The sequence below is a fragment of the Musa acuminata genome, chromosome BXJ2-10, assembly GCF_036884655.1.
Source record: "Musa acuminata AAA Group cultivar baxijiao chromosome BXJ2-10, Cavendish_Baxijiao_AAA, whole genome shotgun sequence".
Lineage (NCBI taxonomy): Eukaryota > Viridiplantae > Streptophyta > Magnoliopsida > Zingiberales > Musaceae > Musa > Musa acuminata.
This window is the reverse complement of record NC_088347.1, coordinates 32,610,102-32,636,750: the sequence shown is the minus strand read 5'-3', so window position 1 is coordinate 32,636,750 and position 26,649 is coordinate 32,610,102. Positions and strand designations below refer to the sequence as shown.

The following is a 26,649-nucleotide window of genomic DNA, read 5'->3' as shown; positions in this document are numbered from 1 at the left end:
ACTTAAATATAATTATAAAAAATAAGCCAAAAAATTGTTTTTAATATTTTATGCACAATAATAAGTCAAAAAAATCGTATTAATCGAACTAGCATTTAAAAATCATATTAGATCAGCAGATTGAATATAATATAATATAATATAATATTATTTAAGTAATTGGCAATGAAAAGATATTTAATCTCATAAATAGCTGTATTCGTGCTTAAAAATCAAACGCGGAGCCAAAAAAAATAAAAAAAATAAAAAAAAAGAATAATAAACAAATAAAAAGCCTGAGTTGCCCTCCACATTTTCCGGCCCTTTTCATTCATGGTCACTTCGTCCTGTCTCTCCGCCTCACTCGCGAATACATCCGCCGATCGCCGCCAGGAAATCGAAAACCCTCGGTCACCATTCCCAGATTCGTAAGAAGAGTGTGTCGCGTTCATATAGTTTCGAGAGACGAATGGCTCTCTCGGCGGCCGACGTCCAGACCGTGTACTCGCTCCTTTCCAATGCTCTGAGCCTCGACGAGTCGGCCCGCAAGCCGGCGGAATCCGCCCTCGCCCAGTGCGAGAACCGCCCGGGATTCTGCTCTTGCCTTCTTGTAACTTTAGCATCCCTTCTTGCCTACTAGGGTTTCTTTTTTTTTGTGCCACTTGTGATTTTTGTTTTTCCTGGACGATGAACTCCGATCAATAACCGGGGGAATGGTGCACGCAGGAGATCGTCGCGGCGAGGGATTCGGGTTGCCGGGATGACGTTCGCCTCCTGGCCTCCGTGTATTTTAAGAACAGCATCACTCGCTACTGGAGGCACCGCCGTGATACCCCGTAAGCTGTTCCATTCGACGCCTGAGGCTCCGTGGTTTGCGTTGTGCGAATTTTACTTGACTTGTCTTTGTGCGATGTGGTTTTTTTGACAAAAATCTGTAGGATTTTAAATTTAATTCACATGTTGATTTATGTTATTTGCACAATAGCTATTATATCTAGATAGATTCGCTTAATGGGTTCCCCATCTTGGCCTTCTAGGGCAGCTAGGAGCTTTGGAATGATTACAGCATATCCTTTATATTCTTTGAAATAATTTATGACTGACAAACCATCTCCTATTTGTTTGGTTAAACCCCGTCAGAGTTTAATTTTGTAGGAATTTATTAGCTTTTCAGTGATATTGCCTTGTTCAAATATGTGGTGTAACTTTTGGAAGTTGTCACTCAGCTTGTTCCTGTTTGACAGATTATTGTCGCATGTGAACATAATATGTGTGACACTTGTACTCTACATCTCTCTCTCTCACTCTCTCTCTATCTATCTATCTATCTATCTATCTATTTTCTGGTGCTAGGTATGGATCAAACTTGCGAGGTGGATAATGAAGCAAAATGATCAAAGAAGGTTCACATAATCTAATCTTACTGTTTGAATGATGACTTGCATGCTCATGGATGACTTCAAGGAGCAAAATCTTCATCTTGAATTCTCATTGTTATTTGTTGGAGGAGGCTGAGAGAAAAACTCTTTATTAACTGAGTTGGAATACATCCTTTAATTTTCTCCATTTACAACCTCTGCTGGGTACATTTTTCACTGTATCGGTACAGGTTTTCCAAATCTTGCTCAACTATTGAAATCATCAAGAAATTTCTGATGATTTATATTTCTAGAGGGTACAAGCCTACCACTTTCACTATCATTTATATTTTCAGTAGGTGGTATCTTGGTATCTTATTGCACTTAAATTAAATAATGACTGTTAGTCGTAACAAAAGAAATTGATCTGTCCAAAGTAACAATCATTTTTCCGTCCAACCTTCTACTATCATTAGGCTCGATAAAAGTTTCTCATGGAAACCCTATACACTACATGGATGCAAGCCTGTATGTTTTTGGCAAGTTTGCATGGTTGGCACTGTCATGAAATGCATGGGTAATTGCATATGGTTGTGGTTTAGTTAAATACACTTGGTCATGGTTGCACAAACTAGCTGACCTGTGCATTTTTTTCAAATGATGCACAACAAGTATGTTTGACACATTGCAATTAGATCTAGCGGCATATCACCTCAGTAGTTTGTGAAAGGATCTTCACACTGTGTGCAGAGCATGCCCATGTAAATAGGGAGTAGCACCTGAAATTCTTGAGAGTCCGAAGGACTTAAATGAATAGGAAAATCGTTAGGGAGCTCTGTTTATCTTCACATTGATATTCCAAAATAGAGGAATTTTGTCAACCAAATATTTGTTTTGTTTTGAGTAATATATTGAGACTTGTTGTAGCTTGCTTAAAATGGATGTGCAAGCAAATTGTGTGAAAATGGCATTTTTTGATTGAGAGAGCATTGCAGTTAAGCATTGGTGGTTTTTAGCACTTTCTGTCATACAAGTCATTTGATTTAAAGTGTGAGTAAGCCCTAGCTCCCAAGGCTTTACTTCTCAATAATGTTAGGAGAACCTTTTATCAAGTGGGTCACGACTCACATCCTCTGGATCAGTTGGTTGGTTTGGCCTTAAACTGAAACGCCCCTGTTCCCTGTGCCGTTTGTTTGATAGAATAGGATGATTCAGGATAACAGCATTGTTTTGGTGTATTCCAAGAAAATCAAGGATGAAGCACAGTCCGTATATCTTATTATGTTATAGGTTGATGCTTTTTGTTCATAGTTATTTCCGGCAAGTTGGATACCAGCTTTTGCTTTTTGAATTTGTTGGATTTTGGTTGTAGAACCACATGTAATGGGTTAAATGCTCGCTCATAGTCTTTCTAAGTTTAGAGATTCACCTATGGGCCTTTAACTATATATGATGCTACAATTTATCTTTTGTGCCTATTAACCTCATTTTCTGTCTTGGATGTGGATGAAAAATCCTTTTTTCAGGGGCATTAGCAATGATGAGAAAAATCATATAAGAAAGAAGTTGCTGTTACACTTGCGAGAAGAAAATACTCAGGTGATGCTTAAATAGGTTGAATTTAATATGCATATTTAAATACAAACTACAAAGAGCCTGACTATTAGTGACTTCTTCTCCCTTATCATTCAGAAACTTGTTATTCTGAAGCCTAAACTAAATGTGGTGCCTAACTAAGTCTAAAACTAACTAATATGGTTTTGAATGTTCTAGCTTATAAATTTTTTAATTCTTCATTTTCTTTAATACTATATTGTGCAGATAGCACTTCAGTTGGCTGTACTTGTTGCGAAAATTGCACGTATTGATTACCCAAAAGAGTGGTATTTAATTCATCTTCTTTCTACCTTGTTTTTGCACTTCAAATGCGTATTAGATTTTCCAATCGCATTTTTTATGAAGCATATTGCTTGATTATTTGCTTCTTGTATTCGTTAGCAGGTTTGATGAAGTAAATATTATAAAATGTAGAACATCCATCCTTCTTTCACATCTTTGCATTTTTAACCTCTTAATGACAGACTTTGAATTTAGTTCAAGATGAAGTGAATATTACTTGATAAGGGTTTTTTTTTGGAGAATTAGGTCATAATCAGCAGGATTTTTTTTTTACTTTATGTGAAAGAAGATAGATTATCTTGCTTCATGGAGTTATAATGATCATGTGATGTCTGATGGAGTAAGATATGAAATCTTAGGAAAGCATTTAAATAGCTAGCTAGTGTGTTCACATTGTAAGGCTTTAAAGGATATTAATGCCTTATGTGGTATAAAGGGAGCAAGGAAGGGAGGCGGGCAGAAGTTGAAGTTGGGACACTCTAAACACAGTGCAGCTTTATAGGAAAAGGGGGATTACAGTTTTTGAAGTATGATGGTATTAGTTGCACAAGTGGCATGGCTATCCAAGCAGATGTGATCAAAGAATGGAAGGTAATAGCAAGATGGACTACCTACAAAGCTGTCAAGAAGGTTTTGGGCGTATGGGAGACACCTGAATTTGTAAGAGGTAGAGATTCAACAAGTGGTAAGATAATAAAAGAAGATAATATAACAAGATGAGAGATGATAAAACTTAAGTTGCAGCATGTTGAGAGCACATGTTTAATTAAGACTATAAATTGCATTTTGTGAGCAAGAGTATGGTCAGATCTATAAGAGCTCTTGTTCTCTCAACAACATTAAGAAAAAGCTGTTAAAATGTTAACTATTTGCAGTGGGTTACCTGGATCCTTTCCCATCATAACTTAGGGCAATGCCACTGATCATGCTATGAGCAATTTATTTCTTTTAGTTGTTTCCACTAAGTTCAGAGTATTTGGTGGGAATCTATGGTAACAATCCATTCCTTGGGCTTTTCTCTTCTGTTGCCATTATCATATCTATTTTTTTTTGTATCTTTTGACAAGCATTAAGAAGTCAAAACCCATAGACCTATGCTATAGTTCTTTGTCCATACCTATATGATCTTTAACTTATCCTTCCACTTACATTCATCAAACTATATATCCAACAACCCACATTACAGATTTGCTGTCCAACATTTTTTCTTGGTCTTACCCAAACTAATGAATGTTTAACATAATTGTAATGATGGCATTTTTACTACTTTGTGGAAAAGCTGAACAATTTCAAGTATTCAACAGCTAACTAGAGCTACTCGTATAGAGTCGACATCATTGATCTATATTTTTTTTAAGCTCTGCTTTGTCGTAACTATCCTCTACTTGTATTTTTCATTGTTAAAATTGTTTTTCTGCAAATAAAGTGTGTTATCGTGGAGTATTCTTTTTTATTTATTCATTTCTGTTCTACTCCAATTCCCTTGAGTTGTGATACCCTTAGATGGTCTTATGTGAAGTAAGCTCATCCATTACCAAAGTGAAAAGATAAAGACTAGAATTATCATACTGTATACATACAGTTATATGAAACTTGCTGGACTCTTGAAGTCCTAACTTTAACAATAACTCTATCATACGTATCTTTTAAAAGATCCAATAACATGCTAAAGTACGGCTGTAAAGTTTTGGTATGAGTTTTAAAAGTCAGAAGGATCTGACAATTAGATTGCACAGTTATTAGTACCTGCCCCTGAATTTATGTAAGTTAGGTGACAGCTAGCAGATCAGAACACACTTGTTATGCCATCTTTTTAAATATATGCTATTAGATCATGTATGCTCAATCCCTCAGCACTGGTGCCATTCTGATGGTAGGATATTGGTCTTAAATTCTACAGTGAAAATCAGTTTGTCTCCAAATGCAACAGCAAATTTGGTGGATTGATGAATTCCATCAGAGCTGGTGAGAGTGACTATATTGCAACTATCTTCTTGTTGAAGTTGCAACAAGGGAGAGAATGATCCACTTTGTAACATATGTATTCTGGCATGAGAAATTCTTTTTTTTTTTTTTCCAAAATTAAAGATCAACCAGGATTTAGTTTCACGTGGTTGTCAGAGTTTTGTTGAAAAACATAGGCATTGTAGGACAATTCAGATGCATGAGCCACATGTAACAAGTATTTGGCCGTGTACCAAAGAATCCAGAATGCAATCATGTAATTTGTGATTTCTAAGCATCTACTGAATATTTCTTCCTGAAATGTGTACTCTCTTTCACCCTTCATGTAAGGTGATTATGTTTTGCTGCATGAGCAATCAATTCGTCATTTTTAATTGTTCTGTTTGCCTACTTGTTATTCTTCAAATCAAGTTTAACTTTCTATTATGAGCATGTTTTCATTCATATGTTTGCTAGAAGATGTACATCATTGTCAAATTTTGTACTATCTTACTAACGAGAAATGTGTTTTTGATGATATTGGCTGAATATGTTGCTAATAGGCCAGAGCTCTTTTCTTCTTTGGCACAACAACTCCAATCAGCTGATATGCTAGCTTCACATAGGGTGTTCATCGTTTTGTTTCGAACTTTAAAAGAATTGTCAACAAAACGTCTTAGTTCAGATCAGAGGACCTTCCAAGAGGTATGTCTTCTTTATTTTTTACATGATCTAAAGTGGACACATAGTTTGCTTCTCTGCGGTGTGCAAATGCTCCAGTTCAGTGAACAAATGAATTCATTTCTGTAAACATGTTTTGTCTTTGGCATATAATATCTTACAAAGGCATTTTTCTCTTGTGACGCAACAAATATATGCAACTGGCATTGTTTATGGTTTGTATGGCCTACTCCTTTCCTGGAAGAAGTTAAATTCTATAATTACAGACCATAGGCCTTAGTCAATTGCATATATGGAGACCCTTGGGCCTATGGTAAAGATGCTTTGCACTAACTTGGGTCTAAAGGGTTCAAGTTATAGAAATAGTCTCTCTGCTTTTTAAGACTTGCGTACATTTGACTTTAAGATTGCATTGGCTGGAGTATTGTCCACATGATTGCCTTTACTCATGGAGTGTGGACATGTTCTTTTGTTATTATATTATGATATGTTATCTCAAAATAGTGTTTATTGTTGATATTCTTGAGCTAGATCATCATTTTTTCAGCACATTTTTAGTACTGGTCATGTGTCAGTATAGTGTGTGTGGTACTCAGTCTTAACTCTATATTTAGAGAGAGGCTGTTTCTATGATTGGAACTCTTATCTCTTAAGTCACAAAGGAGCAATCTTACGATTGTACTAAGGCCCACACTCATGTTTGATTTTGGAAAATTCTAAATGATAGTGCATATTTAGAGCTTAGAATGATTAATAATTTGAAGCTAGTGACTTCCTATATTGTAGAGTCTTATGAAGGATGGATCTGTAGAAAGATATGATGTAAAAAAGTCTGCAGATCTGGGTTTCAAGAACTGAACAAGAAAAGCAAGGGTGCAGTGGGTCTATCTTCATGAGGATTTGAGGAAGATGCCCAAACCAAAGCCTCCTAACTTAGTGCTAATGTGAACAGGTTCACATTATGCCAAAAGAAATCCAAATAAACTAATTATTGGCATGAGTCATGCCTAAGCATGTCTAAAAACTGAAAGTAGACATCTGATATAGATTTAAAAGTCAATACAGATCAAAATTTATAATCTAGATTCTAGAATATGATTGATTTTGGTCGAGGTCAGGTAGCTGCGTTGGTGTTGGAACTTGGTACAACATGCATGCTATATTGTTCTATGGTTACATATCTATGTAACAACATACTTCGGTGAAATTTGACTTCCGGCTTTCATGTTCAAGAAATGGCACACTAATTTTGCAAATTTTTTTGTCTTGTAAGTGCTTGTGCAATATTTACTTTGTTTTTATGTTTGGCTTAGCCTATCCATGCCATGTGCCAGGAATGTTCCACAGGCTATCTGCCAGACCATGTGCCAGCACTTCAATCCATGTTTTTTCATACTAACTGCACGTCCTTTTGACAACAGTTCCTATCTTCCGAAATGGAATCTCTTAAGTGGAACTGAATTTCATATACTGATTCATCATTTGCATCATCATGCTATGTTGGATAGCATCAATCTCATTGATTTCTGGTGGGTTTTTCCCAACTTGATTGCTATCTAATCTACAATGGACCAAGTTCAGCTCTAAAGATCCCTATGGTAGGGCAACTTCAAACGTGGATTTGCCCAAGTGCAATATTGTGCTTTAGATTGCTATTTGTGTGCCTGAAATGACAACCTTCAAAGTGACTCATCCACTTATTTGAAAAAAAATATCGGATCTATTTTGTTTCTGTGTCATGGCTCTGCAGTTTTAGTGAGTTTGTGATATCTAAACATCAAGCCTCTAAGCTTGATAAAATTCTTGTCATATTCTCTACAATGCTTTTGTTATTATGTGGTGATCTGATGCTAGATAATTTGAAGATATTATGGTGGAAGTTGGGGTAATGTTCTGTGTCTGCTATATTCTTTGTTCATCTCATTTGCAAAATTGTTGTCATGCTTTTGAGTTATGATATGCTAGTAGCATATCATGACTTCTAGGTACAAGAATTTACTTAATGACTTCTAAATGGTCAACTACATTTTACTTGTTTTGCAGATCGCCTCACAGTTGTTTGAGTACACTTGGAACCTTTGGAAGAATGATATACATACTATACTGCAAAGCTTTTCTACTATTTCGCAATCCATTACCATGAACTCATTGGTGGAACAAGGACATGATTTGCTTTTGGTTTGTGAAAGATGGTTTCTGTGTCTGAAGATCATTCGCCAACTGATTATTTCTGGGTATCCTAGTGATACAACAACTGCGCAGGTTAACATGCCTCATTTTAAAATATTTTTAGAATGCCATTCTCTTGTTTCGTTCATGATCAAAAGATTTCTGACCTTTTATTCAAATTTAAGGAGGTCCCGCTGGTGAAGGAAGTCTGTCCAGTGCTCTTGAATGCCATTCAATCATTTCTTCCCTATTGTAAGATGCTCCTCTCATTAATGATGGTTATTTTTAATCATGTTTTTTTGTATATCTCTTGGATTCATTTAGTTGTAATATTAGTTTTTGAACGTTTGGCCCTTCTATTTAATCATATTAACCTTGACTTTGAGCATTTGTCATCATCTTTTACATTTTCATTTCCTCCCTCACTTTTTTAAAGGTATATTTTTGAAGTTGCTCCCATCATTATTCAGACTACTGGGGTTTCGCTATTGACATAAAGTTTAGGAACTTATTTATTGTATTTTCATTTTTAGTTTGCTGGTTTAAACATTTTTCTGTTTGGAAATGTAAATGCTTCCTTATTGGGTTAGATTCTTGTTGAGTGTTCACTATATTAACTTGCTGGTTTAAACAATTTTCAATTTTGTAAACTTCAAATTCTTCCTTGTTGGGTTGGAGTTTTGTTGAATTTCAAATTTGCTGGTTTAAAGTTTAAACAATTTTTTTATTTAGAAATCGTAAATTCTTCCTTGTTGAGTTAGTTTATAGACATCATCACACTTGAATCTTTTTGTTCAATCACCTTTTATAAAAGAGAGTATGCTTTTGTTAGTATATACACATATTGTAAGATGAATAAATTTTTTGATTAATCCTATTCAACCACCTCTATCTAAATGCATACTTTTTTCATGGTCTTCTACATAAGTCAATTTATTGTAGGCTTTAACATCATTGGTTTGGCCTTGAACATGCATGTATTTGGTCCATTTTGGTGTATCGGCATATGATATCTCGTAATGTACCATGGTACTATTCTGTGTTTTTTTTTGGGGGGGTGGAGAGAGAGAGAGTGCAGGAGATGTACCATAGATGAGGCACGCGGGCAGGGGTGCGTGGTTGTCATGTCACCTGTGGGTGGCACATAGGATAGGAGACACTAATGAGGAGTCGCACTACCTAATGCATTGGTCATGGGCATATAAAATCAAAAAAAGGAAAACATCCTTAAATGAAAGCAAGGGATAGGACCGACCACATCCCATGTAAATATGGATTGGTATTTGGACGGAATTGATTTCCTTGCACAAGAGAGAGAGACAGAGGACAAGGGAAAGAAGTGACCACGTGTAAAATCTTCTTTAACTCCATCATTTGTAATTTTTATGACTCAAACTTGGAAAAACTTATGTTCTCTTAAATTGGCTGGCTCATCATTTTTATCAGATTGCTAGTAGTTGGACACTTGAACTCTGAATTTTGTTTGTAGATATTTTTTGTGTAAAACTATAGAAGTTCATTTGACATTGATTAACTCACATGACCTAATTATACTTCCAGTCATGGTTCGAAATACTGCTCAGACTAGTATATACCAGTCTGCGGACGAGAACTTTTCATCTGGTCTGGTCCGTTTTGTAGGTTGCCTCTCAGTAATTTGGTTCAAATTTAGGGTTTAGAGCATGGTTTGTAATACTGTACCATACCACTCGGTACGGGCGGTACATACTGGTCTGATACAGGATCGTTACTGACGGTGCATCAGTACACTCTAGTGTACCATGGGTTGGTACGCTCGGCTCGGTACGTATCGTACTGACAACTGATCGGTACACCGGTCCGATATGGTATTCAGAACCTTGGTTTAGAGTTTGTAACACCACCCTCTCTCTGCCACCTGTCATTGCCCAAGTTAACCTGGTAAACTTTTTCTTCCTCCTTTCTTCTTCTTCTTCTTCTTCCAGTTACAGTGTGTCGGTAACCGAAATTTTGAACTATGCTTCTTGTAGATCTTTTAAAATCCTTTTCTTCTGTTATGCAACTTAAGAGAGCATAAACAATAGGCCATGACTTGTGCCAAAGCTAATATCACACAGCATGATGGAAATGAAGCTCAAGCCTAGTCTCTGATTTATGTGCAACTGTTGAATAGCTTTGGATATTTTTTCCGAGGCAAATAGCACTACAGTCTTTTTCAGTTACTTGTATCAGTAGGCCCAAGATGTTTTTTCTTTCTTGGATAAGAGTGTTTTTATTAAGCAATTAGTGTTTATAGAACGTGTACCTGAATTACTTAATGGAAGTTGGATACCTTTTATTCTTTATTGCTAATTATATTGCGTAATGCAGACTCTTTATTCCAGGAACGACAAGTTAGATTATTGGACTTCACAAAACGAACATGTACAAAATTAATGAAAGCATTAGTTGCAGTGCAATCCAAGCATCCATATTCATTTGGTGACCAAACCGTCCTTCCAGCTATAGTTGATTTTAGCTTGAATAAGATAACAAATGCAGAACCCACAGTTTCATTTTTTGAGCAGTTTCTGATTCAGTGCATGGTTTTGGTTAAGTCTGTATTAGAGTGTAAAGAATACAGGCCGAGCTTCACTGGTCGTGTGATCAATGAAAGTGAGGACTCCTTGAGTTTGGAGCAAAGGAAGAAAAACATTTCCACAGCTGTTGCTGACATACTTAAAACCATTTTGCCAAGTGACCATGTCATACTGCTGTGTAATATATTGATAAGAAGGTACTGGGATTTATGGTCTTTATTTTTACCTATATCAAGTTTATGCAGTAAATGATTTACACTATCTATGTTTTTCTTTCATCATCTTTTCACTGATACTTACATGATGTTATTTTATACTGCTATTTCTGTAATACTGGAGAGGATGATATTTATTTTTACACTTGGTAATATTAGGATTTATATGCATGAGTTTCTTTTATCTATTTAACTTAGGCATGACTTCAGCTCAAATGTTATGTTTTCATCTGTTCATGAGTTAAGACTATTCTTAATTATTTAGTCATTCATTTTGATATTGTTGGTTTATCCAACCTCTTCTTTATAGAAGACATCATATTTTTAATATTTCTTGGCCTCAGGATGGAAGATATTTGATTGATGTTCATTTATTGGAACGTGTCAGACGTCTTCTGGATGTCAATCATCAACTCTTTTGATGAGTTTCATCAGAACCTCACAGATGATATTGCATTTTGAACAATTGTTATGCAATGTTTCCTCCTTGGTTGTAGCTTAACTTGCAACTGTTAGGAAGAAAATTAATTTTTCCAGTTGTCTTTATATTTCTGGTTGAAGGTTTCTTTTTCCTCATAAGTTTGTTTACTTCATTGCCCATAACTTGCACTCCAGAGCATTTTGTGATGAGACCAAGTTTGTCTTTGAAGTTGAAAGTTCCTTCTTGATCTATCTCTCAAATTACAAATATCGAATGAGGTCTGGACTTATGAGTTTGCCCCTTGTTGTGAACATATTTTTTCTCTGCTAATAGGTTATTAAAGTTTGATGAAAGTTGTGCTTTGTGACATTCAACAATCTATAAGATAGGCCCAGGGCTAGGATGCAATGATACGCAGAAGTGCTGATTCTAGTCTTATCTTCAAAGTCGGTCGTTGTGTGATGTGCTGTAAACGGCTCGACCATGTCTGAGTTTGACATGGAAGCAGGTTGACCCAATTTGAGGTGCCAAGGAGGTGACCTCTTAACGTGATGTCGAGGTGCTCCTGAGGTGCCTGCAAGAGAAGATTGATGTCTGGTGTTCTTGACTCTGTCCTCTGATGTTTAAGTTAGTGTGGAGTCTGAAGTGGAGTGGTTCAGGGCTTTGAGGAGTGAGGAGAGAGAAAAAGATATGCTATTTGTAGTTAAGGCTCAATAACCCCAAGTGGTTAGGGAAATATTCAGAGAATGTTTTCTGTTAGAATGGTCGCAGATGTGGTAGATTAAGCCTAACGATCGTTGAGGTGGCAGATTCAGCATAATAAATTTTGTTGTTTTATGCCACATTGTGGCCCATGTTGGGTCCATGTGTCAAGTTTGGGGAGGAAGATTTTTTCCTTACCTATTATGGTGGTCTAGCAGGCTAGTATAGTATGTACGTGCAGATTGAAAGATGGGCATGCATGGCAGTCTCCAAGAAAAGGAATACAATAGAAAAGAGGAAGAACTATGAACAATGGGATAGGAGGGGGGATTTAGCTAAAAGCAATGAAAATATCTTATGACACTCAACTCAGAGTGGAATTAAAATAAATTCCAGCAATAAGTGTTTAGATGCCAACTTTTTTAATAAAATCACAATATAATTTATCCTTAAATTTAGCCATGCAGACTAAGAAGTAACTAAGATGTTCAAGAAAGTTAATTTGGGACAAAGTCATGCCAAAGATGTAATACACTATCATTAATTTGAATTAAACATTTTGGGCAAGTAGTATAATCTCAAGAAATTAATGGGTTAGTTATTCCATTGAGTTGAATCATGATAAATGGTATTAGTGCTAATCTACTATTAGGTTCGAGGAAGAAAGGGATAATATGGACGGGCTAGTGGGTACATCATAACATGGAGCCACCGTAGTGTTCAGCCTCACTTGCATCAAGCTAGGGTCTAATTATAGGTCATGCTATTTCTTGATGAAGATGTGAAGTCCTTAAGTAAGAAAAATAGTAACACCTTGTTTAGTACCATGTCGGAAGTGTGCTAAGACGTAAATTGACTTACAAAAACTATGCTTAAGTCTGTTATCCTATCGGGTTGGGTTGTTAGAACATAAAATAAATATCAAAATTTTTCTTTATTTGTTATCGTGTTCAAGTTCAATACTTTTCATGGATAGGACTAAGGGATCTAGAGCTCAGCTTATCTCAAGGTTTAAGAATTCATTAACACTGTGAGACAACCTGTACTAGTGACAGAACAGGTTTGTAAGTGTTTTTGATTATCTCTCAGTAGATATCATAGATGGTTGTTCAGCTTTGGGGCTGTAGATGGACTTTTGTGGCTAATTCATAATCGGTTGTGGCTACTGAAACTACAGCCATGGGGTTGGGGCAGAAATGTTAGATGGGAAGAGAGACAACATAAAACTCTTTCTTTGGAGATGCCTTCACTGATTGATCTCTATATTCATGTTCCCAGTAAAGAGTATGTGATAACCAGCAAAGGAAAAGAAAAAGAAAAATTATTTGAGACACACTCTAAAGGCGTCATTTCCTGTAGCACTTGTTTGTTTTAGCTTACTCCAAAAAGCCTCGTGCCCTGTCGGTCCTTGTATTTAGGAGAATAGTTGGGGAAGAATGTATTCTTACTTATCGATAGCTGTCATATGCCTGAATTCTTGGTAGCAGATATATTAATAGTACAAGATTTTTTGTTGGTCAAAATGTCTGTGTAAAACTAATGATAAGTGTATTGTAGCTATTTGTAGAGTAGAAGATAGAAGAAAATAGCTTCAAATTTGCAAGTAATCTTGGAAATAGATCTGTTAATTAATGCCATTTCTTTTTTTAATGTTGGATATAGATCTGTTAATTAATGCCATCTCTCTCGAACACAGAAAGAAAAGAAGCAAGGGCCACAGAAATATTTTTCTTTATTTAATGCAATTTCTTTGTGACCTCACTGATGCATGCTTGAGCACCTGAATGGTGCCCTATCTTTTAGTTTGCTTTCTATGGTGCTTTCTTGAGGTATTATTTGTTGATCTTTTTCTAGGTACTTCATTTTCTCGGCAAAAGATATGGATGAATGGTATCAGAATCCTGAACAATTTCACCATGATCAAGATATGGTTCAGTGGACAGATAAACTTAGGCCATGTGCTGAAGCATTATATATTGTCCTCTTTGAGAACTATAAACAAGTCAGTTTACTTCTCATCCTGTTTATCTTAGACATATCTGTAAATGATGACTTATCTTTAATAACCTTTGATTTGTGTTCTCAGATCCTGAGTCCTGTAGTTATTTCCATTCTTCGTGAAGCGATGAGTAGCTCCCCACCATTAGAAACCAAAATTTCTTCTGCAATGCTTCTAAAAGATGCTGCTTATAGTGCTGCTGGGCATGTTTATTATGAGCTCTCTAGTTACCTCAACTTCAGTGATTGGTAATGTTCACATCTGGTACATAAATATTCATATTGTTTATCTGTTTTACTAGTCCAACCAGATATTTTGCAGAGAACATATACATTTCCATGTTTATGAGCTTATTACACTTTATTTTTCGACCAATGTTTGCTAGAGTAGTTTCTCTATATGTGGGATTAGACCTTTCAATTAACCTAAAGCTACCTACTTGTTCTTTTCACCTTTCTTTCCAGTTTGAAATTGTTCGCTCTCCTTTACATATCTAGGCATTTTTTTTTAACAAATGATAAGTGGTGAAGAGTGGATCTGATCCTAGGACCTTGGAATGAATGACAAAGTCTTTATGTAGATGGCACCGTTGTAGCTTAGCTTCTATGTAATATATTACTAGTTCTTAAATTTGTTGCTATATTAAATAATTCATATTATTCTTGAAGTCAAAGTTGCTTCTCCATCTACTATTACCTTTGGTTTTAAATTTCAGCAATTCAAGGATAATTGTTGTGCCTTTACTTGGTGATTATTCTCAGCTGATGCAGGAAATACTCCTTTAGGATTGGTTGTGATTTGCGAACAGATAGAAATTTGCTTTGAAGTCTGATTTTGATTTGTAAGCTATTGAAATCTGTTGATTACCTGTGAACACATCATATATTAGCCATTTCATGTGAAGCAGCAATAAAGGAATAGGCAAGTGTAGCCTAAGAGAGGGAAGAGACTAGAGAGAATAAAGCATGAAGAAGAGGATAAAATGAAGAAAGAGAACCTGAGAAATAGTACCGGGAACCACATTCATTTTACATTCTGTTGCTTTCCTTTCCTTGAACCCTTTATTGAAGGGACTTCACTAATTCCATACCTTGTTATATTAGAGCACCTTAAAAGTGAAAACAATATTTACTAGTTGGCTGGATTACTTATAAAAAAAATGCATACTTCTGTTTGATGAGTGATGAAACCACTGAGAAGTTTCCAATATAGCAAGGGGTGAGTATTAGGTTTCTAATATACTGTAGGCCCCTAATATGGCCATACATATATTGTTTTAATTTTAAATCAATTAGTATTCAGTAAGTTAATTAAGTTCATTTGAACAACCTGAACCTGATAATATATAGACTCAAGAAAGAAACTGTGGCTCTGACTAAACTCCAATTACAAATTTCTGTCAATGACAAATTGCTTTGGAGGAGCTTCAATTTTAGGTGCATCACATGTTCTGCAGAATAATGTTTGCAATTTCATGCCTGCTCACTATTGCTGTTATCATATCATCTCAATGACTTATTCATCATCATATCCTCACTATTGCAATTTCATGCCTGCTCACTTATTCATCTTTGCGAACCTGAGGCATTCCTCAGTCCTACCATTGGTGACTGGATAAAACTTTCTCAAGATTCTGTTCAATGTCCGTGTGTGCTTTTACATCATGTTGTTAGTCCATCCATCACAAAATTATTCTTTGTGCATGGAACCTTCTCTTATTATATTTTTTTATGTGTTAACATTCACAGGGTGATTCTTTGCTGCAACTTTTCAAAGTTATTGCTGCAATATTTATGTACCATTTTCTTGTCATAGTGCATTATGCTTCCATTTATGGGAAGAGGTGTTCTTTTCCTTTTATCTACCTTGGCCTTGTTGTCCATGATGTTAGCTGGAAATACCATGCTGACGGTGGCACATGCAAGCTATTGATTATGTTGCTGCATTAATGTTTGTCTTAAATACTTTCAAAATAGTGAGAAGATAACTTTCACCTCCCGCAAAATTAGTATACTTTACAGATTTCTTTGACATCAATATTTCATTGTTCTGCTATCTATAAGGTTACATTCAAACTATATGATGTTTTGCATGGCTTATTATGTTTGTCCTGCATGCTTTATGGACAGGTTTCAAGGATCTCTGGCTATTGAACTTTCCAACAACCATCCAAATATGCGCATTCTTCATCGAAAAATTGCATTTATTCTTGGACAGTGGGCTTCTGAGGTTAAAAGTTATTTCTTATTATTTATTTTGTGGGATTTTTTTAATTGTTGTACATTAGCTTTGAAATAATATCTCGTCACGGCATCATATGGATCATTGTATCTTTAGTGCTGTGTGTGAAAACATTGCGATGCATGACTAGAATTTTTGTTGGAATCTCCTTAGCATGATTAGTTTCTTACTTTCTTAGTCTCTTATCTTTATTGATGCTTGTGTCACTGAGAGCAAGGAATTCATTTCTTTAGCTGCATTGTATGTGTTTTGAAATGCAGGCAATCCTACACATGTGAGCTGCTGGGAAGAAAAGGGAGAACAAATAAGAGAGGGGAAAACCATGAATATGGCCTCCGGTTAGCACTAGTGACCTCTACTATCCTGCCCTTTTCTTCTCAATGACATATGGGAAGACCGAGGCTTGTACAGTTCCTGACACTTTAAATTGAGGGAAAATTAACTCATAGAAAGGAAGTTTGACTTCATTTAGAATTGGATAGGCATAAGCTAAAAGGAGGTTAGAAAATAAGAAAGGATTGATCTCTCCATAATATTCAAATCACTATGCCTGATACGTGGTGGTTCAAGGAAACCTTGTTCGAGAGTATATAATTTTGTGCAGTCATTTTAGTTTGTCTTGCGATATAATGCAACACTTGATTTGGTTTTCTGAAACTGTATTTTACTTTTTTAGTGTTAATAGTTCTTGTTGAGTCTTAAGATATTCAACAATTAACATACTATGATTGAATTTATGTTACTTTGGGACTGCAAGTTATTAGGGCATATGCATTGTGAACAGGTACACAGCTGTTTTTGGTTATATACTCAACTTTCTATTTCTTGTTGTTTTAATATGGTCTAATGCGCTTCTTTGTTTGAGAGCATTGCAATATTGCTTATTGCCTACTGAGCAAGCTTCTAGATTTTTCTTAACATGTTCAAATGCATTTATATTTTTAGCTGGGTCGAAGTTCCTTGGTGAAAAAGACTTTGTCCCAATTTTGCTATAAATAAGTTCAAATGTACCATGTTGGCATCCTTGAGTTCACCCACCAGGACATGTCTGCAGGCTGAGTGTGATATACTGAGTGCTAAGGGATGCCAATTTTGTACATCCTCATTGAGTGACTAGCTTGCACGTCTGGAATTATCTGTATAGACTCAATGGAACTACTTGCTCAATAGCATAGATGAAACACACTGTTGATCATGTGTCTTAAACATGCCAATGTAACCCATAATCAACTTTCAATGCAAGACTAGTTAGGGTATCACAATCTCTCATTTATACTTGGTTTCCTTGTCAAAGCTTAACATAAGCTACGACCATTCTCTAGTATGTGACATATGGGATGCACTGATGGCTCGCTGCTATGACGTGCCTCTTGCAACATTTCCTACTGGGCCAGCTGATTCCATTCTGTGATACTAGGTCCACCTTTATGCCATAATCATGATACATTCTGGACCTATTAATTTTATAACTTGAATAAAACGGGGCTTTAATGTCACTAGTATGTCCTGTAAGGCTTTACAGCAATCCAATCATCACGAATCAGTGCATGGGGATGTGGAGTGTACAAAATGACTCCTATACTGAAATGTAAATATCATGCATGGGACAAATGAGACATAGGATTTAGAAAATATTTGTTGCAAATTAGCGCATGCAAAATATAGATATTTCTTGGACCCCAGGCACAAGGAACACAAAATGACTGTTGCAAATCTTTGTTATTGAAAAATTCTTGAATACTGTGAGAAGTTGGGATGCGATATGGGTCTTGGAGGAGACTATAATATGGAGATAGAATACAAGGTGTAATACTATTTAAATTGTGATTAATTAAATTGTTTATTATGAGTGTGAATCCAGATGTTCAGGTTATATCTCAAGATATTTATTGCAATATGGCTTCTTGCTGTTCTTTTAGTTGTGGTCTGCATACTCGTGAACATGTTCAATTCTTTGTTGATTTAAAAATTCTTCTCATTAATGCATCTGCAGATATCTTCTATAGCACCAAATTGTTTGCTTTTACCCTTCTAATTATTGTTCTCTCTTAACAGATTAAAGATGACACTAGAAAGCAGGTGTACCATGCTTTAATCAGATTGCTTCAGGACAATGACATTGCTGTTAAAGTATAACACCATCCCTGGAACCTGCCTTTCTGTTAATTGTCCACATTTGAACCATCTAAAAACAAAACTACATTATCTACAATATAACTTGATTCTTTGTAATTGTTTGGCTTCTCACAAAATGTATTACCTGCATTTCTTTTCAGCTTGCTGCCTGTCGGTCTTTATGCTATCTTGTTCAGGACACTAATTTTTCTGAAAATGATTTTTTCGAGCTTCTACCAGCATGTTGGAACTCATGTTTCAAGTTGATGGAAGAAGTTCAAGAGTTTGACTCGAAGGTCTGATATCTCATTTCCCTCAGTGTTCCTTTCTTGCGAGGCCAGCAGATTAGATTAGGACAATTTTCTTGTACCATGGTTTAGTAACATCATTATAGTTCTTTTAATGCACTACATTTGATAGGTTCAGTTATCATATGCGTACAGGAATGTCTTTGATCCTTTCAGTCAGTAAATAGTTGGGACACTTCACTTTTGAACTAAGTTTTTGTTGGTTTATGAAAATAATTCAATATTGCTTGAATATGACTTTTCTATTTCTCCCTTTCTGGGACACCAGGAATCAAGAATGTTGTGATAAGGATCAGCTCTAATGCCACTGAATTTGGAATTCTGTTGATAAGAATCATTGGGATTTGTTATGCCTAAATTAAAGTTATGTGCATGCCTAAATCATGACATAGCACAAAATTGTAAAAAACTGAATAATTTTTTTGATTTCAAATTGAAATCTACAAGCAAAGCTCAAGTGAACTTTCATTTGATGCATGCAAGAACATTTTATCATAAGCAAATGTAGCATAAATTTTCTTTTGTTGGTTACATAATGATTCATCTACTAGTCAATAATTCAATATACATATTGCTAACAGAGTTGTTTAGACTTGAAGCAACTGTTAAGTTTGAAAAACATTGAAAATGTGTCATGTTTTTTTTTCAGCCTGAAGAACTTCAAATTGTCTAGTAAGTAGTAAATTCCATACTCTGCAGCATACCAGACTTTTACGTATAATTTATTTAATAATTTTAAAAGAACAATCAACAAATTAAACAAGATATTGCTATAAAAACAAAATCAATAGGATACAGATTCTTGCCATGTTGGATGCACTACTAATTAGTGTCTCATCAGCCACTTTGCTTTTGGGAGATTCAGTAAACCTGGTCTATTTGTCCATGAATTTATAAGCAATTTTCTGCATGAGAATGGAACTGGAGGTTACAATATGAAGGTTATTGCTTAATGGTTAACTTTTTACAAATTTTATTGATTCTAACCATATGACATTTGGAAAGCTCATGTATATATTAGCAGAAAAGTTGCCAGATTCCATTGAATTGCAATGTCTTCATTGTGTAACTTGGTGTCCATTTAATGGTGATGATTGTCTGTAGGTTACAATTTTTTGTTAGGTTAGGGCTAGCACTACTGGCTGGGAGATTTTTTACCCTTCTCTTTTTCTCTTTTTGCGGGAGTAAATGAGATTTGCTTGAGCTGAGATTCTTACACTTATTATCTCTAACACTTCTTTTAGGTACAAGTGTTGAATTTGATTTCTGTTCTAATTGACCATGTCGGGGACAGGATTTCGCCTTATGCACATCAATTGTCCAATTTTTTCTGCAAGGTATGGTTCTCTATAGTTCATTAGTTCTCTAATATCATTTTTCTGTGGCATATAAAACATTTGATTTTCCAAACAACTTGTATATGTGGTGGCAACTTGAGAGTTAATATTTTAGATGGCTACTGCCGTAAGAAAGAGTTACTAACTGTGATGGTTGCTATGATTCCAAACATACTGTAGTCTTTAAGCTCAACACACCATTATGGATAACTTAAGTAGCAGTGTTGCAGATGAGTGACTATACCATAATATATAGACAATTTATGCATGTTTATAAAAGTTAAGACCAATCTCTTTTACCAATTCACATATTGTTAAAACTTAAAACACATATGATTTGTTCCTGTAGTCCTCTTGCTTTGACTTTTTTAATGTATATGACATTTACTGTTTGGAGTTCTTGATACGGAACAACACAGTCTGGTACTAAGACTGGTAAATACTGTGGGTATGCACCAGTCCAATGAGATTCAATCCTTAGTTTTTGTTTCATATGATTCTTGGATTTTTGTTTCATATGATGTCTAAACTCTAAACTATGAAAATGAATCTGATAGTTAAGGATCCTCAGTTATATGTTTACTGTGTTTTCAATGTTTTGTCATCTATCTCAATTTAATTTAGGCTAAATATTGGCTATCTGAATTTTTAATGCCCTTATAAGTTGAATCTAACCTATAGGAGAATGTGATGTGAACATTTGTAGTAAGAAGTGAATAGTCCTAATTGTGTTTGGATTAGAGATTGTTATATTAACGAGTCAATTTATTCTCCAAGAACTTTTGGCAATTTTTTTGAAGTAAAGCTTCAAATTGGTAAACCCATATGTAACTGAGATCATACATTATAACATTTGTTCAGAGATATTTCATACATTGGCCTTTGAATTTATCTTCTCTGTTGACACTTTATGCAGCTTCAAGTATGTGATTTTCTTTAGGTGATGTTGACCACAGGAAAATTACTCCATGACTAAATTGCTACAACATTTTGTTGTTGCATTCATGTTCTCTGTTATCCTTCTTCAGTGCTACAAGTTATTTTGTTTGATCTATGCTTATTGTATTATGAATGTTATTCCATGTTGTGTCAGTTGACCTTTTCTTGATACTATTTATTCTGTACAAATAATTTAGATTTTTCATGATTCTGGTTTTTCTTGAAGGCAAATGATTATGGTTTTAGTGGTACTAACAGATCTGGGATGAGTCAGCTGGTGAAAGTTTACTGCAAATTCAGCTTCTAGTAGCACTTAGAAATTTTGTCGGTTCTCTTGGTTACCAGTCGTCAATTTGTTATACAATGCTTCTACCTATTCTGAAGAGTGGAATTGATGTTGATAGCCCTGATTCTCTCAATCTTCTAGAGGACAGTGTCTTGGTAAGATACTTTTTCCTTATTGAAGCTTTGGGGAAGGCATTGCTGTTGCCATTTCCATCGTTGTGGTTTTGACTTTTTGTTGCCGATGAACATTTTCAGCTATTGGAAGCAACACTTTCGAATGCTCCATCAATGATGCCTCAATTGCTAGATTTCTTCCCATATCTGGTGGTTATACTTGAAAGAAGCTTTGACCATTTGCAGGTTAGTTTATTTGTAGACATAACAGCATAAGAATGGTGATCTTTGAGGACTTTTTTACCTAGATATGCTTTTCTGTATCTATACTTCAACTTGACATTATTGATATCCCAATGTATGTTATCTATCCAGGATCTTGCATTACTTTGCACTTCAACTCATGGACGGTGAACTTTGTACAATTCATTTTTTGTCGATTATATGTACCCTTACAATAATCTTTTTCTCTATAAAACCTTGTGATTTAGTAGATCCATCCATCTGAGCAGTGTCTTTGGTGCTACCTTATGAACTTATATTTGTACATTGGAGATTGTAAGTAGAAGAATTAACATAGGAACTGCTTTGGTGGATGGGACCTTAGATCATGGATATCTGCATAAGGGGATTCACTGGATTTCTTAGAAAAAGCTAGAATGCATGGGTACACTACTCAAATGGTGATCTTGAGTTGGTTTCTTTGACATACCGACATATATACTAAATTAAATCCTTGATTTGGGAGTAATGCAAAAATATGGGACATTTGCTGACATTTTCTTTTCTTGGAGGCCATTTATGTATGCTATGTCAGGCTCTTAAAAAAATATGGGATTTCTATTTGAGCATATGTCCTGTTAGATATAGAAATTAGAGTAAAATGCAATTCTTATTCTTGGTATAAACTGGAAAGCTATCTATATATCTTTTTCCATCAGTTAATTTTTCTGTTTTTCCACACTGATACTGTACAATAAATTGAATTCACTATTGCCATTCATATGTTGCAAAATTTTTGAAGTGTTTTTTATTCCAGGGCAATCTATACAATTGTGGCCCATGGTGGGAAACTTTATTGCATGTAAAACTTTTTTTTAATATGATTTGTCTTATCTAATATTATTAAAGTGTAGGTGGCTACTAGTATTATTGAGGGCTACATTATCTCTGGTGGCGTAGAGTTTCTCAATAGGCATGCTTCAAGTCTAGCTAAACTACTTGATGGAATTGTTGGGAATGTTAATGAGAAGGGGTTGCTTTCAACTCTTCCAGTCATTGATATCCTGGTCCAGGTAGTCTCATATTAGTTTGTTTTAATCTTATTAGTTTCATTTTTTGTGTCAGACATACTCTTCTGCTGTGTACTGCTGCTACCATTGGTGCATTGTGCTTTAGCCTTATGGGCTATCCATAAGGTGGCTTTGTCCATGTCATGGTTCTCCATTGGACTGAAATTTACAGCCTGGCTTTAGATGGGGATCACCTTCAGTCTCCAAATTCTGGCCGGATAGTGTTTTAGCTGATGCTGGATATTAAGCTTTTTTGGCTCATTGAAACCCAGGTTTAGCATGTTATTTCATGACAATTAGATTCTCCACTTGAAATACTATAAGTGGTGCTTTATAGTTTATACCAAATAATACTATTGTTTGCAGCATCTAATCATCCATATGGTTTTTTTAGCTATTGATTTGAATGCTTAAATGCGGCTAATGAGTTTTAAATCAAGCTCATTTGATCTGTAGTGCTTTCCTATGGAGGCCCCTCCATTGATTGCTGGAGTTCTTCAGGTACATGAATCTCTTAGTGGATTGTCATAGTATGGATTAAGTATTATAGTTGGGACATATACGTACTTGTTATAACTCAATATTATTTTCTAGAAACTCATCCTTATATGTTTGAGCGAAGAAGATGATCATAATCCTTCTAGGACAGCAGTGCGTGCTTCTTCTGCAGCCATTCTTGCCAGGGTCTTGGTGATGAATACCAATTATTTTGCTCAGTTAGCATCTGAATCATCCCTTGCTATGGGCCTTCAACAAGCAGGACTTCCCATCAACCAGAATATACTTCTTTGTTTGACTGATATATGGGTTGATAAGGTTAGAAATGACATGAACTTATATGTTGCTGACGTGTACGATTGCTGTGGCCACCTTACTACTGAACAAATATGCACATCTTCATTATTTTCATCGATGATTGTTTTGTAGTCTGATATGTATCTGTATGTTCATATTTTTCCTTGTGCTCTGTCGAAAAACCATCTGCTACGGCTTCTGTATTTTGCACGCAGATAGGTTGCTGAATCTGATTGTACATGTTTTGATTCACATATCTGTTGTTTCACAGACTTTCACATTCTTGGATATGTTTCTCTATTTAGTGCATGTATCTGTGAGGAATTTTTATAGGTCCATTCAATGATTATTGCTATGAGAGAATCTCTTGATGTTTAGGTATATATGATGATGCAAATATATGATACTTTATAGAATCTTCTTGGTGTGCAGGTATAGCACTTGAAATACAAGTAGTTTTGGAGAGACAAACCTCTTTTGGATAATTCTCACAGGAATCTGTTCCTCTGTAGTTTAGAACGGCATCATGGCCACTGAAGTTCTCTTCTGGGGATGAGCTTGTTTATCCTTTGGGATGGTTCAAAGCTCAAGTAACTTCTGGATGATCTCCTAGCTTAAATCTATCCATTCTGCTTTAATAACCATTCTTTTTTCAGTCAGCACTTTGACACCTAATTTGGCATTATCAAATTGCTTTGGAGCGTTGAATTCTTTTTTTTTCTTTTTTTTGCTGTCACAGGCATCTCACTTGGTGTCTTCCTCTTCTGTTTGAGATATTTCTTTTCCACCGAAGTATATGGAATTACCTTCTCAAATACCCAGACCATATATTACTAAAATACTTTCAAATATCATCTCTCTCTCTCTCTCTCTCTCTCTCTCTCTCTCTCTCTCTCTCTCTTTCTCTCCTGGAAGTCCCTTGTAAATTTTATTAGCATCTCTAGAATTTTCATGTGGATAGCACAGGAACTTTATTCACTCTGGTGAAATTTTACTGAAGGGAAGGTGTTCCTCTGATTTCCTGGTCTGCCTTGCTAATATTGACGGATCATATACATTTTTGTAGTCATTTGGCAACAGATGTCTGAAGGTAAATAATAAATTGTTTCAAGTTTCCACTTCGAAACTTCTTTGCAGGACCTTTGGGGATATTGGATGCATTTTATGCCACCTGTTTGGCAGTTTATTTTTGGATGATTTTGCTATGCCTATTTTTTGGATGATTTTGCTATGCATTTTGCTATGCCTGTTTGGCAGTGAAATTTGACCTTACATAATTTGCAATGGTGATATCAGTGATGAGCATAATGTCCCTTACTACAGTCCAAGCTTCTCTACAAATGTCCACACTTTTCATGATCCTCTTACGGTATACAGACACATTGAGAAAGTAAGAAAGGAAGCTAGCATGTTGAAGTTGTGCCTTGTTATAGAACATTGGATGGAGATTAAGATATGGGAAGTAGATGAGAAGCCACCTAAATGGAATTCGGCGGCTAGAATCTGTCTCTGCAGAGAGTTGAGGTGGTGCTGTGGGACTTGTTCATTTATAAATTTCAACAGTTGACAGTCTAAAGATTTCAGCAACAGAGTGTTTATAAAATTGCTGGTTCACCAAATATTAAATGCTGTGAGCGGTTCTTCTATTTGCTGGTTTTAAGGCATTGTTGAAACTGGCTAAATATTTATAGGGTTAAGCCAGTTTTACTGGTCTGTCCAGTCTAAATTCCAGAACATTGGAACAAACTATTTCTTTGATTCATTAAATATTGATTATAGCTTAATGAATATTACAAATCACAGTTAATGGTTAATTCCCTCTTTGAATTTGGCTTATTAATATGAAATATTGCATTGTTCAGCGATGTAATTTATTCATGAAATTGCTACTTCTAAAGTCTTCGGCTTATCTTCTACATGTTTTTTTTTTGTTTCAACAGATAGACAACGCCACAGTTACACAGAGAAAGGCCTATGCTTTGGCTCTTTCTGTTATCTTGACTTTGAGAGTGCCACAAGTCATTAATAAACTTGATGACATTCTAAGGTACATATATCTTCATAATTATCTTCATGTTTGCCTTACAGTACAACTTTAGTAGTATTTACCCTTGATGTAGTGTTTGTACAAGTGTTATCCTCGGAGGAACTGAAGAAATAAATGAAGATGACTCGGGGTACTATGCCTTAACCTTTTTCTAATCAATTTTGCAATTTTTGCCTCCCTTCTTTGCTTACTTATTTCCTGGCAGTGGTGACACCACAAGCTCTTCTGCACCCAACAATGAGGCTATTGGGTACGGTGGTTTCTCAGTCAGAGACTCAAGAATGAGACAAGTGAGCTTCAGTTTCTGCTGTTAATGGATTGGTTTAATGTTGATTCCGCAATATTACCTAAAAATAAGTAATCTGAGTATATAGTAGCATGGTTGGACACACTTTAACATAAATATCTTCTTTGCTCAGATTAAAGATTCAGATCCAATCAAACGACTATCCTTGGAAAACATGCTGAAAGAAAACTTAAAAGCATGTGCAGCTCTCCACGGAGATGCAACTTTTAATGCAGCTATTAGCAGGATTCATCCATCAGCATTTGCTCAGTTACAGCAGGCCTTAAAGATGGTTTAGAGAATTTGATATGGATTCTCCATTCTTTCTGTTCTTGTTATCATGTGTGCCTCCGAAGATTGATTGCATTGTGAGTCGTGATGTATGCAGAACCTTTTTTTTTTATAGAAGCAGTTCCACCTGCAATTAACTTTGGCATTACTTTTTTTTTTCAGGTGCTTTTTCTGGTGCATGTAGCTTGTTGATTTTTTTTCCATCCCAAATTGCATTGCGTCCATCCACCTTTTCAGCATTAAACAGAGTTGATGTGTAACAGTTAAAATCAAAAGTACTGGAAGCTACATGGCGGGTGTATATCTGGAACGATTTCTTAGCACCTTGTCATGTGGCTCGAGAAATCAAACGTCCGTGAGAAGCAGGTAAAATTTTAGCTGTCCTGCTACATGGTGATTATTCATATTTGTATAGTTTGGGCAATGGCTGTGGAAATGGGGTTTTGACGTTTTTCCATATCAGTTATGTTTTGAGGACCATTCATCAACAATGAGTTGTACTTGTTGCGATTAGAGCATCAGAAGATATATTGTGGAGCAGTTTTTTCTCCAGCAGTATTAGCATATGACAGACATGCGGAGGAACTGCTTTGTTGTGTCGGTATGGAATTCTTGTGATGAATATTTTTGTTTTGTACAAATTGTGGAAATGGATCATTTGATCAATTTGTGTA

The 26,649-nt window shown here is 35.6% G+C and overlaps 1 protein-coding gene across 11 annotated transcripts; it reads left to right on the top strand.

The window, feature by feature from the left end:
• The first annotated feature begins 285 nt into the window (after positions 1–285).
• On the top strand, positions 286–26,649 carry LOC103969026 (uncharacterized). 11 transcript variants are annotated; one of them, XM_009382430.3, is made up of 24 exons: positions 287–589; positions 706–815; positions 2,864–2,936; positions 3,159–3,220; positions 5,744–5,885; positions 7,905–8,123; positions 8,216–8,282; positions 10,380–10,785; positions 13,781–13,928; positions 14,013–14,173; positions 16,055–16,154; positions 18,222–18,296; positions 18,443–18,577; positions 19,834–19,926; positions 21,124–21,306; positions 21,406–21,510; positions 22,401–22,559; positions 23,013–23,057; positions 23,151–23,372; positions 25,292–25,398; positions 25,472–25,528; positions 25,619–25,688; positions 25,818–26,052; positions 26,138–26,649. In XM_009382430.3, exons 1-23 carry the CDS (start codon positions 449–451, stop codon positions 25,980–25,982), a joined length of 3,045 nt encoding a protein of 1,014 aa, XP_009380705.2. In that variant the 5' UTR covers positions 287–448; the 3' UTR covers positions 25,983–26,052; positions 26,138–26,649. The 11 variants fall into 11 exon arrangements, with proteins under 11 accessions (XP_064985802.1, XP_064985799.1, XP_064985803.1 ...); XM_009382429.3 differs by having other exon boundaries at positions 25,604–25,688; XM_065129724.1 differs by lacking the exon at positions 287–589 and adding an exon at positions 1,333–1,382 and having other exon boundaries at positions 711–815; positions 25,604–25,688.

Excerpts from the sequence above, each read along its gene's own strand:
- LOC103969026 (XM_009382429.3), top strand. The coding sequence starts at position 449 with ATGGCTCTCTCGGCGGCCGACGTCCAGACCGTGTACTCGCTCCTTTCC. Across the intron at positions 19,927-21,123 it reads TGTCCAATTTTTTCTGCAAG|ATCTGGGATGAGTCAGCTGG; the intron begins GTATGGTTCTCT and ends TGGTACTAACAG. Across the intron at positions 21,307-21,405 it reads TTCTAGAGGACAGTGTCTTG|CTATTGGAAGCAACACTTTC; the intron begins GTAAGATACTTT and ends GAACATTTTCAG.